We start from the raw sequence: 19,789 nt of genomic DNA, 5'->3' as shown, positions 1-19,789 counted from the left end.
ATCAATAGATTTCACTGGTGGATCTTCTCATCTTGTAGGTGGTCTCCCTGGTTTTCTCTTTATTCATGTTGCCAGTTGAATATTCTATATGTCCTTTTTTTTCTTCTGAGTCTGGCTATGTGACCTGCCCATCTCGTCCTGCTTTCATATACTGCAGTTACCATATCCTTTATGCCTGATCTCTTTCTTAGTTCCGTGATTCTAACATGTTCCATTTGTTGATGTTACAAATCCTACGTTCCATTGCACGTTGAGTTATTCTGAGAGTCTCTTCTTTTCTTGTCGTGTTTCATATTACATAACAGTAATATGTTTGCTTATTACATAACAGTAATAAAGTTTTTTTTTACTATTTGTGTTTTTTCTTTATTTTAATATACATTCCTCTTAATGTGCAGTATAATTGAGATTGAATGTGATGGGTATAGTGTGTTCAGGAATGACAGGGAGAATAAAATGGGGGGAGGAGTATTGTTGATGATAGCTGATGAGCTGCAGCCAAGGAGAATAGAAGTTGAATTGCAGGATAGAGAAAAGAGCACATTTGAGGCCATTTGGTGTGAGATTGTGGCTAGCAGAACAAAATATACAATTGGGTGCTGCTATAGACCAGGAGATGGAAAAGATGGTTGTAACAGTATGCACAAGCAAATAGAAGAAATGAGTAAAAGGAGGGTAATTATTATGGGAGATTTCAACTATGGTCGCATTGATTAGAGTGAGAAGAGAACACACGGGAGGAAGGAATTGGATTTTATGCGGTTATTAAGGGATAACTATCTGCGACAGCATGTAATGGAAAATACTAGGGGTCAGAGAGTGCTTGACCTAGTAATTGCATCTAAGGGATTTGGCTGTAACAAATATGACCACATTGCCACCAATTGGGGAGAGTGATCATAGGGTCTTGACTTGGGAGGCGGCTAAAGGTGTCGAATTTACAATTAAGACAGGGTACATGTGGAATTATCGGACTGGAAAGTATGATAAGCTTAGGAGTTGATTGGCTCAGTGCCAATCCATGTACAACTGCAAGGACTAGAAGTTCATAGTGCATGGGAGGCAGTTAAGAAGTGTTTGTATGAAGCAATGGCTGACTGTATACCTAGAGTCCGAATAATAAATCAAGTAGGGGTTAAATGGATGAATAACACCATTAAGCTGCTGCAAAAAAAGAAACAACTATGGAGGGAATTTAAGGAGAAAGGTGACCGGCAGGCACATGAACGGTATAAAGCACAGGCTAGAAGGGTAACGAGTGTGGTAAGAAAAGCAAAAAAGGATTACGAAAGAACATTAGCCATGCAGGCTAAAGAGAATCCTAAACAGTTTTTTTGATATGTTGCAAGTAAAAGGAAAAATGTATGTGGCAGAATGATTTTAAAGAATGGTAGGGAGGTAACTGAATCAGTTGATATAGTTGAGTTACTGAGGGAGCACTTTGCAAGAATATATCATCCAGGTGACATTGCAGAAACGAATGATCCAGTAGATTATACGGGAATTGTGGTGAATGAAGTGGAGGTGAGTTGTCTATTGCATAACCTCAATGTCAATACATCTGTGGGATTGGATGGTATATCAGCTCGTGTCATACGAGAAGCGGCTAAAGAATTGTCAATACCCTTGACCATTTTGTTTAATTTGAGTCTCGGGTCTGGATTAGTCCCGAGGGGGTGGAAAAAGGGGAAAATAGTTCCACTGCATAAAGGTGGTTCCAAGACTGCTGTTGTAAATTACAGCCCGAATTGCATATCAGGAATCATTGCCATGGTTTTAGAGAAATTAGTCAAGGAAAGAATACAGGATTGGATAGATGAAAATGGGATATTGTATGGGGCACAACATGGTTTTGTGCAGGGTAGATCATGCCTCAGTAACTTGCTCACGTTTTATAACACAGTGACGGCTGAACTGGATAAGGGTAATGGGTTTACAGTGATTCTACTGGACCTTGCAAAGGCCTTTGACAGGATACCACGTGGAATCTAATCAGTAAACTGGAGCAGATGGGAATGGATATAGGGTTGGTGAGATGGATAGGAGGGTGGTTGATGGAGAGATACCAGAGAGTGTTTTATTCACGAGTGGAGTCCAAAATACGGCTTGTGACTAGTGGTGTGCTGCCGACTTCTGTTTTTGGACCACTACGTTTCAATTTGTTCATTAACGATATAGGAAAGGATCTGAGAGGAAGTGTTCACTTGTTTGCTGATGATTCAAAGTTGGGTAGAGCCATTGTGAGTGCACAGGATGTCAAAGTTTTACAGGATGATTTGGATAGTTTGGAGGACTGGGCTAGAGAAAATGGATGTCAATTTAATGTGGCAAAGTGTAAGGTTATGCACTTTGGGCTGAAAAGAATAGCAGCAGTATATTACATTGGTGGAACCGTACTCCAGGAGATTGATGAGGCCAGGGATTTGGGAGTGTTGGTGGATAGGGAATTGAAGTTTAGGGGGCACATTGCAAAAGTGGCTAAATCAGCTCATCAAATCACTTGGCTTCTGAAAAATACTTTAACATGCAGAGACAAACAAGTTGTTGTTCCTCTGTATCGAGCCTTGATAAGACCCCATCTAGACTACTGTGCCCAGTTATGGGTACCAGGATTTCTTCGTGATGGGGAAGAAGCGGAGAGGATTCAGAGACGAGTGACCAAGATGATAGCAGGTCTGTGGAATGAACCTTATGAGAATAGGTTGAAGATTTGTGGGTTACAGAAATTGGTCAATAGGCGGAAGAGGGGTGATATGATTGAGACATTCAAATTACTGAAGGGTTTCTATAAGATTATTCCAGAAGATATTTTTGAAAATAGTACTGGTGGGAGGACTAGGGGCCATGCATGGAAGCTGGGCAAGAATTTGGTTAGCAGGGGTGTTAGAGCTAGGTTTTTTTACTTGGAGAGTAGTGAATGAGTGGAATAAGCTGCCACAGTCTGTTGTGGGTACTACGACCGTGAATGAGTTCAAGGCAAGGTATGATAGATACTGTGTGAATGTCGAATAATTGTTCTTGACATGATGTTAGGGCCTCCCTCGACAGTCTGTCGACTCCTTGGAGTTTCCCGAAATAATAACAATAATAATAATAATAATAATAATAATAATAATAATAATAATAAAATGATTCATAACGTGTTACTGTACTTCGGAATCCTTTAATTTTTAATGGAAAGGAGTCGCAAACCAACGTAACGGCCTTGGATGCCGAACACAATCTGCTTTTGTGGTTTATGGGTACTCTTCCAACTCTATTGAAAACGCTAAGAAAATACAGTGTGGACGCTCTAAATGTAACTATCTTATAAAAAATGAATATTTTTATAAGATATTTTATAAGATATATTGGATGTAGATTCTCGCAATGAAATCTCAAAAAAAAAAAAAAAAAACTCCTTTGGTGAATGGACTCCTTTTGACAAAAGAAAAATTGAAACATTCTTCAGCTACATATTTTATTGTTTCTGAAGAGTTAATTAATTTAGCAAAATCTGATAAAAATAAAGAATAAATACTTCCAGTTTTTTTCTTGTGGGTGGGAACCCCCGTATATATGTAAATAGCATAATAAATAACTGAATATTTAATGTTACACTAATTTAAACACTAAAATGAGACTAAAAATTATATGGTAAATTAATACACATGTGAAGTGCTAGAGTTACAATTGGGACTTCTGTTATGATGATTGACAACTGCAGCTCTTGGACTCATAGATGACTACAGTGAGGTGAGTTTTGACTTTTTTTCTTTCATATTTATTGTACATGTGTTAATTTAGCGGTTTTACATTGAGTTCATCTATGACAATAAGGTAGTAATATCGTAAAATGTCTTAAATAGAGTGAAACGAAAGCAAATGAAAATTTAGTACTTTTTTTTTCAGATCTAGTACCTTTTTCTTGAATAAGTTAGTACGAAATATTTTTTCTGGGTGGTCACCCTGGACCAATATAGTGTGATTTCTGGAGAATGTCAGTAAAAAAAGTGTTATTTTAATTTTGATGAAGTCCGGGTGAAGGGGTTACTTTTTTCTTTTTTTTTCCGTCCTGGTTTGCAGAGTGGTTAGCATACTCAATCTCCAGCCAAGAGGCTGCGGGTTCAAATCCCTCCATGGACATGATGTTTGTGATTGTTTTAAGAACCTGTGTGGCAAGGGCATCTGCAATGCTATCACTTTTTCCAGCAGAAGACTAGATCCTCCGTAGCTCAGTCGGTATAGACGAAGTCCTTTGGTTGGAAAGATCTGGGTTCGATTCCCATGATGTGAGGAATCTTTATGTGGTCTCTTTCGACTAAAGGTAAGTTAGAGGGATTTTTCACCCGGAAACTCGGGATTTTCGTCCCTCAGAACAGGCAAAACGATTCGTGAACACACACGGATCTGCAGTCATAAAAGAAAATACATACTTAATCACTCACTAGGAGGACTCAACCAGTCCTAAGGGACGGTGGATGAACGGGGGGAACCCATACCAATAAATAAATAAAAAAACAAAAGCTTCACTCACAAAACCCAATGAAGTACAGGAGTACCTCATTGGGTTTTGTGATACGGCTTCCAGTGACGTCATATATGAATTACTGACTAACTAAAAAATCAGCTAACGCCTTTTTATTCCCGTATATACGGGAGTAGGCGAGGCCATTTAGCCCTATCTAACTTTTGGAGACTGAGTGGGCAGTTCAATCTCCACTGGTACCCAATCAGAGACAGATGGCCCAAGGCTATCACTAATTAAGCGGTACTCAGTGAAGAGAGACGGCTCAAATGTGCCGCCATCTCGTGGTCTCTAACCCTAACACAATATATTTAATGTCTGAAATACTGTGGGTTCTACGGTCGATTTTCTTGAGTTTACAGGACGAAAAACCCGAGTTTCCGGGAGGAAAAACCTGCTTGCCCGTGCCAGAGATCGACTAACTAATCGATTTTTAAATTAAATTAGATTTAATTCAAGCTTACATTACATGAATTTAACGCTTTATTGTTATTACATTCAGACGTTCACCTGTTATTTCTCTCACTGGAATACTGCTGCGAAAAATGTAATGGGACTAAATGCCGTGTTAGTGAAATAAAGCAACTGACATAAGCATTATCCATAAAACAATATTATTTAAAACAAATAACCTTTGACGTTCTTTAACTTTGATAACTTAATTTAACTTGCATTTTAAAATTTTTATTTATTTATTTATTTTTCATAACTACCGCTACCAAAAGCTATATAGTCGTCTAGATTAGCTGTACCCTTTTGTAGAGACGACATTAATGCATTCTCAGTACATTTTGGAAACTGGATACCTTAATATTATAACGAGAGTTATCTTTCTACATTATAGTCAGCATCCTCTTAGCTGAGGACGTGACATTTGCCCTCGATTGTTCGAATTCATGTGGAATGCTAGGAATCAATAGAAAAGTCCCTTTCAGCTTTATATGGAGGCGGAAGGATTTCTATTCCCAGAAGCTTAGGTACTTCATCACAGAAAACAAGCAAATTGGCCATAGGGTACACAATTAACAGACTTGATTATACTTAATGCCTACTTTATGATGTTCTCATATCTCTACGTTGTTCCTACCGAAAACAAACCAAATATGATTATTCCATAGATAAATCTATGTAACTGCAAGTTGTTACAAGTACTGATATCATAGGCGATCAATACTTAGTAGTACTTCATAGTCATATGCACTGGTCAACTCGTCTTGAAAAGGCTTACACTAGATTTTTACATTGATTTTTACAACTAGTGGCATATGATGAAACTACTGTGAAAGAGAGAAATCTATTGTCCCATTATAATGAATATATATATATATATATATATATATATATATATATATATATATATATATATATATACGAGGGTGGTCTGAAAAGTTCTCGGCCTCGACCATAGATGGGAACACTATCGGCAAGATTTTTTTTCTAAGTTGGTACATATCTGCCATAAGCATTCATGTGAAATTGCAAGTCATTCTGTCAAGTAGTTTGTTTTATAGATCTGTCTGAAGCAAAAATGTTGTCTGTATCCCTTGAAATGGATACAATTGAGTATCGTGCGGTTATAAAATTTTTTGTAAAAGAAGTTTTAACGCCAAAAGAAATTCATTCGAAGTTCATAAAAGTTTATTGGCGCTCTTCTCCTTCGTTTCCGACAATTAAGAAATGGGCTGCCGAGTTTACACGTGGCCGTACCAGCCTTGAAGATGATCCATATGAAACACCTCCAAAAAGTGTAACAACACCAGAAATCATTGATCAAGTCCACGATATGGTATTGGATGACCGGTGAGTCAGAGTGCGTGAAATTGCTGAGACTATAAGCATTTAAAAAGAACATGCAGGATATATTTTACATGAAGAATTGTAAATGAAAAAGCTTTGCGTAAGACGGGTGCCGCGCTTGCTCACAGCAGATCAAAAACGCACTCGCATGAAAATCTCTAAACGCTTGGAGCGTTTAACAAGAAAAAAACTGATTTCATGCGTCCATTTATTACTATGGATGAGACTTGGATTCACCATTACACACCAGAATCTAAACAGCAGTCAAAACAGTAGACAGAAGCCGGCTGTTCAGCGCCAAAGAAGACAAAGTCGGTTCCATCAGCAGGAAAGGTCATGGCATCGGTGTTTTGAAATGCTAAAGGCATTTTTATTAATTATCTTGAAAAGGGTAAAACAATAACTGGGGAATATTATTCCGATCTTTTAACCAGAGTAGAAGAAAAAATTCGTGAGAAAAGACCCGGTTTGCAGAAGAAAAAAATTATCTTTCATCAGGACAATGCACCTGCCCACAAAGGTGTTTTAGCAATGGGAAAATTAAGGATCTGCACTACGAATTGTTGTAACATCCACCCTATTCCCCAGATTTGGTTCCCTCTGACTTCTATCTCTTCCCAAAACTAAAAGTCTTCCTTGCTGGTCAGCGTTTTTCTTCGAATCAAGAGGTGATTGCAACTGTATAGGGCATTTTGCAGATCTTACTGAGAACCACTGCAGGAACGGGATAATGGCGCTGGAGCATCGCTGGAATAAATGTATTAGTCTTAAGGGAAATTATGTGGAAAAATAAAAATAATTTTGAAATTATAAATTCGTTTTTTCATTGTTATGCCAAGAACTTTTCAGACTATCCTTGAATTTATATATAGGGTGGTTCAAAATTCCGCGTACAAACTTTGAGGGGAGGTAGAGAACATCAAAATCAACCATATTCACATAGGAAAGCATGACCGGAAACGCCACCCGAAAGTGATAGGTGACGCTGTTCTCCAGCGCTCCAGGTGAGCAATTGGGGTTTCCTCATTCAAACTTTCGACGTCGTACGAATAACATGCGTCGTTTTACGAACGCTAAGGTGACAGCCATGCACCTCGTTTGCGGGTTAGCTGACGGTAATGGACGAGCCTCTGTACGAATATATCCGAAAGGTACCCAAACAGACCTGTACCCCATCACCAAATGTTTGTCATTTGCATCAGAATTTGTGTGACTATGGATCATTCAGGGATCCTAGGACATTTTTATGCTCATTATGAGCATAAAATTTAGGAGTATGAAAATTTTTATTTTCATACTCCTACAGCAGAGACAAGCACACGTGCTGTTGCCTCTGCTGTAGGAGTATCTCGATCCAGTGTATTGCGCGTTTTGCACTCTGAGTCCTTACATCTATTTCATCTGCAACAGGTCCAGTTACTGATGGTCGAAGATTATTCTCGAGGTGTGGAATTCACGCAGTTGTTTCTGCAGAAAAGTGCCGTAGACCCGGATTTTGCAACTTATGTTTTGTTCACGGATGAAGTTTCATTTACCCGCGAAGGGGTCTTCAATCACCGCAATGCTCATGTGTGGGCCCATGAGAACCCACACATTGTGCGATCATATGCTGCACAACGACGCTTTAATGTATGGGCAGGTATCGTCGCTGACTGTTTAGTCGGCCCATACATGTTACCACCCCGACTGGACTCCCAGAAGTATCGGACCTTTCTGGAAGAAGTTCTGCCAGATTTACTGAACAATGTGAGTCTTCCAATGACTGTGCGTCGGCAGATGTGGTTCCAACACGACGGGGCTCCAGCCCATTTTGGCATTTCTGTGCGTCAGTATTTGAACAGGTCCTTTGGGGCTTGATGGATTGGGCGTGGTGAACCCGTCGCATGGCCCCCACGCTCACCTGATTTATCGAGCATTGATTTCTTTCTGTGGGTGATCCTTAAAGCCATGGTGTACGAAACGCCTGTTGCCTCTGACATGGGCCTCGTGGCAAGAATCGCTGCTGCTAATATCTGGGAAACTTCAGGAATTTTCGAAAATATAAGGCAATCAATGCGTCGTCGGTTTTAGGCATGCATCACTGCTGATGGTCGTAACTTCGAGCACCTGATGTGAAACCATATTATGTATTCAACTACTATTGAACTGTCCAGTTACAACTAATAAAGTTTTTTTTTTACACTACTTACTGCCTTGTGTTATTTCTGTATCTTTGTGTCCCTGTTAGTACCTTTCGGTGGTGTTTCGAGTCATGCTTTCTTATGTGAATATGGTTCATTTTGATGTTCTCTACCTCTCCTCAAAGTTTGTACATGGAATTTTTAACCACTCTGTATATATATATATATATATGTATGTATGTAGAAAGTATTTTACCTTGGGTATAATAAATGTTAAAAATACCAAGCAATTTTAAACCTGACTTGCATCACTTGCAGGCACAAACTTGACTTGTTTGTCTGTTTGCTTACTTGGGAAATGGAGTAAAACCAGGTTTAAAATTGCTTGGTATTTTTAACATTTATTATACCCAAGGTAAAATACTTTCTACATTTATATCTCCTCCAGATTTTTATTTAATAAGGTTAAAACACCTTATGGTAACTTGTTCTGGTAAAATACTTATTAGCTCTGTATTACTAAATCTTGGTATTTCTAGCCTTGCTCCTACTGATGAGACCTCAATAAAGGTCGAAACCAGTCTGGGTAGTGGCCCCTTGCCTTTAATACAAAACATCATACATCCCCTCCTTGGATGGATGTATGATTTGTTGGCATTAAGGGTAAATATTAAGATTAGTGATCGGAGCTTATGCCACCTTTACCACGAGTTGCCTTGGTCTTGCACTACCTGTAGGATCAGCTAGACTTGCATCACACACACACACACACACACACACACACACACACACACACACACACACACACACACACATATTATATATATATATATATATATATATATATATATATATATATATATATATATATATATATATATATATATATATATATATATATATATATATATATATATATATACTACACACACATTACGTAGCCATTTGATCAGAGATACCCTCCTAATACGCGTTGATCCGCTGTGAATCTTCAAACCCTCTGAGAATCAGCTCCATCATGTTCCAGAATCATATTACAGGTATTCTGGCCAACCTAGTTGATCGAGTGGATAGTGTACCAGTTTTCCAACCAGTAGGTTGTTAATTCGAATTCCATTATTGCCATGCAAACTTCTGTGAATACCTTAAGAAAGCAGATCACTATCCCGCGTATAGAAGGCCTAAATTGGCTTAACACTTTCATTGCCAAGCTGAAAATTGGAATTTCGTGTGGTGGCCAAATTTTTTTTATTTTTTTATTTAGTTAGCGATGTCAACGCGATAACGCGTGATCGGCCGTTTGGTGAGAACTCGCATCGCGTGATCGCGCGATATCGTTCATTGCCAAGCTGAAAATTGGAATTTCGTGTGGTGGCCAAATTTGTTTTATTTTTTTATTTAGTTAGCGACGTCAATGCGATAACGCGTGATCGGCCGTTTGGTGAGAACTCGCATCGCGCGATATCGCGTGATTGGCAATGAACGTGTTAAATATGTTCATATTGGTAAGATATTTCCCGATTATCTAGCCTTTAATCCCCTTACGGGACTGAGGTATGATAGGTTTAGAGCCTATCATAGACATGGTATGATAGGCTGTAAACAGGGTATAGATACTCTGCTGTAGTATTGTATTATGATTTAATTGTAGTAATCGTAGTAAAATATGAATATACGATTAGATGATTGCTTGGGATGCTAAGAAGAGACAAGCATTTGTGGCTATATTAGGGATGTAGAGTGTAATATTAAACTCCGGAAGGAGAGAGCGAGGTGAGGTATGAAGGAATAGTGGTGGTTTTTCTGTAGAAGGTATGGATGGAAGCTGCAAAGCAGACGATGCCCTTTACTTTTAGCGGCATCCTATTGGGTTAAATAAGTTGACGAGCCAGTACATTGAGGTTTGCATGCTCTTGGTCGAGGATATGATGTGTGTCGGTAAGGGACACCACCTTTTTATGAGCTTGTATTTATTAACTCCTTTAGCCGTATTGTTGTTGGAAATAGGAAGAGCGCCACTCTGCATTTCTTTCTGTAGTCCAGATTTGAGTGCATTCCCACAGCATTATCAGATAAGAGGAGAAGTTTCTACCCGTGTAATTACTTTGTATATACTTGTTTGCGAGCGCGCTTAATGCCGTTTTTGCTGATTTATGGGATCACAAATTCTGTTCAGAATGAAAAGATCCCACGTGTCTTCCAGAAACTGATTCTAAAATAGGTTGAAAATGTGGCTAGAAACAAGTATCTGACTAAAATAGAACCTACAATATCTATGCATAATTGCATCGAAGTCAGGCCATGGCTGTTTGAAGAACAGCCATGGCCCGCTCTTAATAAGGTTTAGGACTTCCTTTCGCTGTGATGACTGCAGCAGTTCTACGCGGCATACTTTCCATAAGTGTACGCTAGTGATCAATGGGCATTTTGGACCAATCTTCCTATAGGCACGTAATGAGATCATGGACTGTTGTGGAGCGGATCTCCTTTGACCTCACCTTACGCTTCAGTTCATCCCTCAGATGTTCATTAGGGTTGAGATCAGGGCTATGTGGAGGGCATTGAAGTGTAGTGATTTTCATGTCCTCAAAGCACGCAGTTACAGCAGCAGCCTTATGACACAGTGCATTGTCTTGCTGAAGGATACGAAAGTCAGTCCGTAGAAATGCCACGAAGTAGGAAACATTGCATTGTTCAAAATACTCACACATCTCTCGAAGTTCATTGTTCGTGGCACCACAAACAGAGGTCAGATGCCTAACCAGGAAAAACAGGATCAAATCATCACACCACCACCTCCGAAGTTCATAGTTGGGATGATCTGTCGCTCCACAACACGGCTTTCCAAGTTTCCACGTCCTACTGTACACGTTCTTTTCACCACTGAAGACGACACTGCATGTTGGTTCGGGGGAAAATGCAAGTAAATGCTAATGTGTGTGGTTTGTATTTTGTGGTCCTACAATGGAAATCCGAATTGTAAACTTCAGTTCTGAATGTTTTTGTGCAGATTCTTGTCGATGCTCGAAACTCTGCATTCAACTGTCGGCCGATGAATGGTCGTTTTTACATGTTATCCTTTGTAGCATCCTGTGATCATGTTCGGTGAGTACGATGGCTATTCCACTGCAGGTAGCTGCAGTTGACACCCTGTGCTTCTACCTGAGTATGGTATCACTGATTATTGACCTGAGGTGGTGCAATCTGTCAACAATTTGCTGAGCACATAGGCTTGCAACATGGCATCTTATAATAATGCCTCTTTCAAACTCCGTCAGTTCCTTTTCCACAGCCATTTAATCTGAACAGTTGCACTGACTTGTGAGCATCCTATTCCTCTAATTTATACCTGCTACAAACACGTGACTAGTTACATGGCACGATGACTCTTGCCTATGGGGTTGTCAGTTAACTTCTTTCCAAGCGGTGTATGTTTAGTTTGTATGTTTGATGAAGGAATTCTCTAATTGTACTACCTGGATCATTAATCACATAATTTAGTTGTTTCTTGTGCTCTGGTGTTTTTAATTGCAAAATTTTGCGATCTGCTGGTGACCATTGTGACCGTTACACAATGGTCACCAGCAGATTATTATTATTATTATTATTATTATTATTATTATTATTTCGGGCAACTCCAAGGAGTCTACGGACTCATCGAGGGAGGCCCTAACATCATGTCAATAACAACTATTCGACATTCACACAGTATCTATCATACCTCGCCTTGAACTCATTCACGGTCGTAGCAACCCACAACAGACTCTGGCAGCTTATTCCACTCATTCACCACTCTCCAAGTAAAAAAACCTAGCTCTAACACCTATGCTAACCACATTCATGCCCAGCTTCCATGTATATGGCCCCAGTCCTCCCACCACCAGTCCTATGCTCTGCTCAAAAATATCTTCTGGATTAATCTTATAGAACCCCTTCAGTAATTTGAATGTCTCAATCATATCACCACTTTTCCGCCTATCGACCAATTTTTGCAACCCACAAATCTTCAACCTGTTCTCATAAGGTTCATTCCACAGACCTGCTATCATCTTGGTCACCCGTCTCTGGATCCTCTCCACATCCTCTAAATCAAGAAGAAACCCTGGCGCCCATAACTGGGCACAGTAGTCTAGATGGGGGTCTTATCAAGGCTCGATACAGAGGAACAACAACTTGTTTGTCTCTGCATGTTAAAGTAGTTTTCAGAAGCCAAGTGATTTGATGAGCTCATTTAGCCACTTTTGCAATATGCCCCCTAAACTTCAATTCCCTATCTACCAACACTCCCTAATCCCTGGCCTCATCAGTCTCCTGGAGTACGGTTCCATCAATGTGATATACTGCTGCTATTCTTTTCAGCCCAAAGTGCATAACCTTACACTTTGCCACATTAAATTGACATCCATTTTTCCTATCCCAGTCCTCCAAACTATCCAAATCATCCTGCAAAGTTTTGACATCCTGTGCACTCACAATTGCTTTACCTAACTTTGCATCATCAACAAACAAGTGAACACTTCCTCTCAAATCCTTTCCTATATCATTGATGAACAAATTGAAAAGTAGTGGTCCAAGAACAGAGCCCTGCGGCACACCACTAGTCACAAGCCTTCTTTTGGACTCAACTCCTGAATAAACCACTCTCTAGTATCTCTCCATCAACCACCCTCCTATTCATCTCATCAACCCTATATCCATCCCCATCTGCTCCAGTTTACTGATTAGAGTTCCATGTGCTATCCTGTCAAAGGCCTTGCCAAGGTCCAGTAGAATCACTGTAAACCCATTACCCTTATCCAGTTCAGCCCTCACTGTGTTATAAAACGTGAGCAAAAACCATGTTGTCCCCCATACAATATCCCATTTTCATCTATCCAATCCTGTATTCTTTCCTTGACTAATTTCTCCAAGACCTTGACAACGATTCCTGATATGCTAATCAGTCGGTAATTTACAACAGCAGTCTTGGAACCTCCTTTATGCAGTGGAACTATTTTCCCCTCTTCCCCCCCCCTCGGAACTAATCCAGACCCGAGACTCAAATTAAACAAAATGGTCAAGGGTACTGACAATTCTTGCCGCTTCACGTACGACACGAGCTGGTATACCATCAAATCCCACAGATGTATTGTTATTGAGGTTATGCAATAGACTACTCACCTCCACTTCATTCACCACAATTCCCGTATAATCTATTGGTTCATTCTTTTCTGCAATGTCACAATCTGGATGATATATTCTTGCAAAGTGCTCACTCAGTAACTCAACTATATCAACTTATTCAGTTACCTCCCTACCATCGGCATCCTTTAAAATCATTCTGCCATATACATTTTTTCTTTTACTTGAAACACATCGAAAAAACGTTTTAGGATTCTCTTTAGCGTGCATGGCCAATGTTCTTTCGTAATCCTTTTTTGCTTTTCTTACCACACTCGTTACCGTTCTGGCCTGCGCTTTCTACCGTACATGTGCCTGCTGGTCACCTTTCTCATTAAATTACTCCCATAGTTGTTTCTTTTTATGCAGCTCAAGCTTAATGGTGTTATGAATCTATTTAACCCCTACTTGATTTATTATTTGGACTCTAGGTATACAATCATTGCTTCATGCAAACACTTCTTAACTGCCCCCCCCATGCACTATCAACTTCTAGCCCTTGTAAACACAAGGCACTGAACTAATCAAACTCCTAAGCTTGTCATACTTACCAGCTCGATAATTCTACATGTACCCTGTCTTAATTGTAAATTCCACACCTTTAGTCACCTCCCAAGTCAAGACTCTATGATCACTCTCACCGGAGATAGTTATCCCTTAATAACCGCATAAAATCCAATTCCTTCCTCTCATGTGTCCTCTCCTCCTTCCAATCAATGTTACCATAGTTGAAATCTCCCATAATAATTACCCTCTTTCCACTCATTTCTTCTATTTGCTTGTGCATGCTATCTTCATCATCTTTTCCATCACCTGGTCTATAGCAGCACCCAATTGTATATTTTCTTCTGCTAGCCACAATATCACACCAAATGGCCTCAAATGTGCTCTTTTCTCTATCCTGCAATTCAACTTCTATTCTCCTTGGCTGTAGCTCATCAGCTATCATCAACAATACTCCTCTCCCCATTTTATTCTCCCTGTCATTCCTGAACACACTATACCCATCATATTCAATCCCACTAGCTATATCGTCTACAGTCAGCCATGATTCACTAGTACCCATAACCTGTGGTCTGGAAGGCCAACCATGGCCCAAAACTCTTCCTTCTTATTCCTAATACTCCTAGCATTAGTGTACACGAATTTCAGACCCCCCCCCATACTTATTTGTTGTACTTATTCGCTCGGGCATATTATACTCATTCATACACTCAACTGCATCCCTAAGGTCTGTATATCTACCCTCCCTTAATAAATCTAGTTTCCCTGATTCTGCACATCCACTTCATTCAACAACATTTTTCCTTACACCGAATCCATTCAAATGCAAGCCATCCATCTTATATAGATCCTTTCGCCCATCGAGCTCGCTCCACACGTCCACAAATTCCACACCACTCGTTATACATAACCCACGCATATGGTCATTTGCAATTATGGCTCTCATTTTAAACACTTCACTGTCATACCGCGAAAAAGACTAATCATCCTAACTCTCTCACTCATTTCTTTTGCTACCTCAAACAATTCATTCAGGTCCTCTATCATTTCCATTTTATTTCCTTTCAAATCATTCGTACCTGCCACAACAATCATTTCTTTCACCCTTTCCTTTTGCTCTCTAATAGACTCAGTTACGTCTTTGATGGTCGCACCAGGTTGGTACGATTTTGTCAAATCCTCTACTAACACACCTCATACTAAAGAATCTCCATACAGCACTCTCTCCTTCATTTTGTTGAAGTTCACACTCTTACTCTTATTTTTCCTATCATACTTTTTATTATTGGCTGGTATTGTCAGTAGACTTTTGTTCATATGCTCTAGCTGCCGCTTTGCTCTTTGTATCGCTCCGCTCAACAACGCGATCTCACTCATAGCATATATCTCATCTTTTTTATTTTCTGTTAAACATTAATTTGCTCTGTATTCACACCCTTACAGTTCTCTGGTACAACCTCGCCATTTCTTGTCATATCACTATTTTTTCATTCTGAAGTTTGACTAAAATATCACACTCACGACCTGAAATACACTTTAATTCCTCATTTTCCTTACCTTTTCGACACACATTTACACCAACCGCACTCCGCAAAGCGTACATTTCGCAGATAGTACACTGAATAATCTACTTTATATTACAGTTATTGAATAAAGATGGCGAACCATTATTACTACCCGCCATTTTCCTTCTTACGGAAGCCATACTCACTTCTATCGTATTTTATCAAATTAATAATTGAAACACCAAAAACACACAAACAGACACACTAAGATATGCAAAGCAAACAAAACTACGTAATATTCAAGTAAATCTGTCAATGATAACTTAAAATAACACTTATCAGGAGCTCTCAACGAACACTACACACTACGAATCCCTCTAGCGGCAACCTCCAAATTGTAATAAAGAATCGTATTACCTTAACAGTCGAAGGCACAAAAGGTTTGATTGGACTTAGAGCTTTGGGACTTTCATTGTCAGTCTGTTGATAGCAACAATTTAATCATTAAGTATCTATAAATTTTCATTACTACTTTCTGTAATTACTACCAGCAAAATTGTGGGGACAAATCTCAGAACAGTTTGCTTCAGACATGGACTTATTGCCACATTCGAGAGTACAAAATGGGAAAATACAATCTGTTTTTTCCAGTTATCTTCTGAAAAATTATTTTATTTTATTTTGGACTGAAACAAAGCCTGGACTACTCCTGAAACTGAAGATTACATCTGCAGTTTTGTAAAGGAAAGTCAGTTCCAAGCCTTCTTTTTTCTTTGTTTCTAAAAGGAGGACAATATACATTTACTATTTACTGCAGGATTTAAGCTGTATTTGATATGTATAAATTGCTATGCAAATTAGCAAGGAAATTGTAATTTGCAATTGTAATAGTATTAATCACAAATGTGATTATCTGCAACTAATATTTCGTATAAAACATTTAGAAAAAATTTTAATACTCATATATTCTTTCGAAATAATCAATCACTTTAATAGTCACATATATTAAACATTTGCACGATGCTTAGATGATCCTAATAATTAAAAAAAATCCCAATAAGATAAGAATAACTTACATTACGATATCTCGCCTGTATCTGACGCCTGTGTTATATACGAAAGATGTGTAAGAAAGAATCCATTTCTTATCACTACATGAAAAGTAAGGATCGATCCAATCCCCGGTGTCTTTTTCCAGGTTATAAATATTTATTCCTGTATAGGTTTCTCCTTTCTGTTGTTTCTCTTCTTCTTCTGAAAAGATTTTGTCCTCCAACCAGGGGACATTAGTTAAGGCAACTTCTTGACGTTCCGTAACATTAAACTTTTTATCACTGCCCCCAGAGGGCTTGTCCACAGAAACAAAGTAAAAAGGTATCTTTAAAGTTCCATTGGCTATCCACACCAATCGAGCAGAAAATATTATTTCATCCGATTCAAGCGTTTCCTTAATGAATGTTCGCAGTAGCCCTGTAACACAGAAACATATTCTTAAAATATATCGGTTTATTCCATTTCTAAAGTATGATGATATTCATTTAAATAATAAATATAAAGAATTATGAAATGATGTATCTAAATAAATAATAATAAAATGAAATCATTACAATAATTGTGTTGTACTTAAAATTATGAATAATTCATATCAAAATTTAATACAAAATTTTGTTTCTTTCAATGTTTTTGTCTAGGTACTTAATTTCTGTTTATGACATTTAAATGAAAGAATAGCAACCATTGTAAAATTAAGAAATTAGGACTTTATTATTTATTTTGTTTAAATTCTTCAAAATTGATATTATAACGAAAAAAAAAGAAAGGAGGATTAAGATGTGAGTAGTTTTAATCTTGAAGTATGTCCCAATCAGAGTCAGTTTCTCGAGTCCATTCTTTTTCTCGTATTATGATGAACTTCGCGGTCATAACACATATTTTCATCCTTCTGGATGCTCATGTAATAGGATAGCATACCCCTGGTATTAATCGGTAGTTTTACTTCCCACCCTTATTAAAAAAAGTATTTAAATTCATCCCCCTTCCCTTGACTGGTCGGACTGGTTTCGTTTCGAGGTCACCAGTAGTGACGTCACACCCACCTGATAGTAGACGTCGTAACTTCATTTCCAGTGCACTTTTGATGAGGGGCTGGCAATGTTCCCCTCAGTACCGTCGGCAGGGTGTAGCATAGAAGCAGCCTGCCTCACTGCGCGGCTTAATAAGGGCGCTCGTTCAGCCATATTGCGGTAGGCGCCGTCGCTACGCTAACAATTCCTGTTAGCCTACGCTAACAATTCCTGTTAGCGTAGCAAGTGCGGAAAGAAGTTCTTGCAAGCTTAAACTGATTAAACATTATTTGCGAACAGCAATGGCCCAAGAAAGATTGGTTGGTCTAGCAACTATATCGATAGAAGTGGACATAGCTTATAATTTAAATTTAGAAAAGCTTATAAACAGTATTTAAATTAAGGTATATTAAATCCCACATTGTTTTAAAACAATAAGAAACTCAAAGATTGGAATCAGAGAGTTTCATGCCGAATATAGTATAATAAACTATAAAAGTATCGGCGACTACTACGGTTTCTTATTCGGTTTTAAACCAATGTGGGATTTAATATCCCCTTAATTTAAATAATGTTTATATCGCCGAAATGAAGCCTATTGACTCTTTAAGTAACTTAATGGGTGCACCTTTTTGACAACTCGTATAGCAGAGTATATAAGTTCTTTTCGCTATACCCTTTGGTATTGATTTCGAGTGTTTTGAGTGTTAATTGCGGTCTCGCGATAGTCTTTTAGTGTGATGTATTTTGTGTTTATACACTATACGGAAATCCTTGAGATCCTGCTCAGGTAAGCATATATTTGAATATTTTAAACATAAACAGTTTAAGTCCCGATGAGTTTATCCAATCGTTGGATAAGAAGCTGGCGCTCGACCTCCTCAAAAAACTGTTGAAGAAATTTGAGGTAGAGTGGCCAGGGTTTCTAAACCTATATTCAGCGACAGACGACTCCACAGAAGGGGACAACTCAACACCAGAGGAAGAAGGGAAGACGAACCTGATAATCTCTGCTCCCACTCCAAAACATGATACAGAAACCCATGCTCGGAAAAAACGTAAAACAGCAGAGACTCAGATAAACGAGGGGGTGGAAGAAGATATCTCCAACACTGACCTCCCCACACCCAACAACGAAAAAGTTCCTCCAATTGTTCTACGGGAAAAAACGTTGGACGGCCCTTAGGCCTATTATGCAAAACCACCAAATTGCCTATTCATGGGCAAAAAACGTAGACGGCGGAGTTAAAATCCAGCCTGCCATAGTAGGCGACTACAGACGCCTCACAAAAACCATGGATGAGTCAAATATTAAATATCATACTTACTCCCTGAAGTCGGAGAAAAACCTAAAAGTTATACAGGAGAGTAACAGAAAACATCTGCACAGATGAAATTACTGAAGACCTCTGCCTCCACGACTCCCACCTGTCAAGGTTAGCAGAATGCTACGGGATGACAAGAGTCCAATGCCCCTAGTACTCGTTGAGATACCCAACACACACAAGAACATATACAACTTAACGACGATCTGTGGTCTGAAAATCACAACAGAACCACTAAGGAAAAGAGCCTCGTCGGGCTAGTGCTACAGACGGAAGTACGGACACGCACAGAAACTCTGCAGAGCAGACTACAAATGCCTCAAATGTGGGCAAAACCACCCCACAGCAACCTGCTCAAAACCCAAGACTCAACCAGCCAAATGCGCGAATTGCGAAGGCCCCCACCCGGCAAATTACAGAGGCTGCAGTCACTACCCTAAGAATAAAACAGACAACAAAAGGCAACAGATCTCTCAACCCTACCCACAGGCACCAGAGTTGACGGCTCCCCAGTTGCCTGACACCCAACAAAAGACAACAAAATACCAGCTCTCACAAATGGAAAATATCAACAGTCTGGAAAGCCACCGTCGAAGCAGGACATACCCCGAAGTAGCCCGCTCATCCAAAGATATCCAGCAGGACCAAATTCTTCCAAACATGATAACAGTCATCACAGCCTCATTGGCAAATATGCTTCAAAACTTCAGTAAGTCAAACCTTCACCAAACTCCACAAAAAGATTTCTAAAAGAAACTCAAACCATATTATCAATGCTTGTTAATGAATAAAACTAGATTACTCCCAG

At 39.1% G+C, this 19,789-nt stretch overlaps 1 protein-coding gene across 3 annotated transcripts in view; it reads right to left on the bottom strand.

Annotated features, from left to right (window-relative positions):
• The window catches only part of LOC150099547 (putative G protein-coupled receptor CG31760), a 365,151-nt gene that overhangs the window by 101,388 nt on the left and 243,974 nt on the right, over positions 1-19,789 (bottom strand). For all 3 annotated transcript variants that reach the window (XM_090403832.1, XM_090403834.1, XM_090403833.1), the window contains one exon: positions 16,670-17,063. In XM_090403832.1, the coding sequence (XP_090259958.1) occupies positions 16,670-17,063 (394 nt within the window). The remainder of the gene's footprint in view (positions 1-16,669; positions 17,064-19,789) is intronic.

The sequence above is a fragment of the Typopeltis vanoorti genome, chromosome 14 (assembly GCF_054136105.1).
Source record: "Typopeltis vanoorti isolate ZY-2024b chromosome 14, IOZ_Tvanoo_1.0, whole genome shotgun sequence".
Lineage (NCBI taxonomy): Eukaryota > Metazoa > Arthropoda > Arachnida > Uropygi > Thelyphonidae > Typopeltis > Typopeltis vanoorti.
This window is presented reverse-complemented; position numbering and strand designations above follow the sequence as displayed.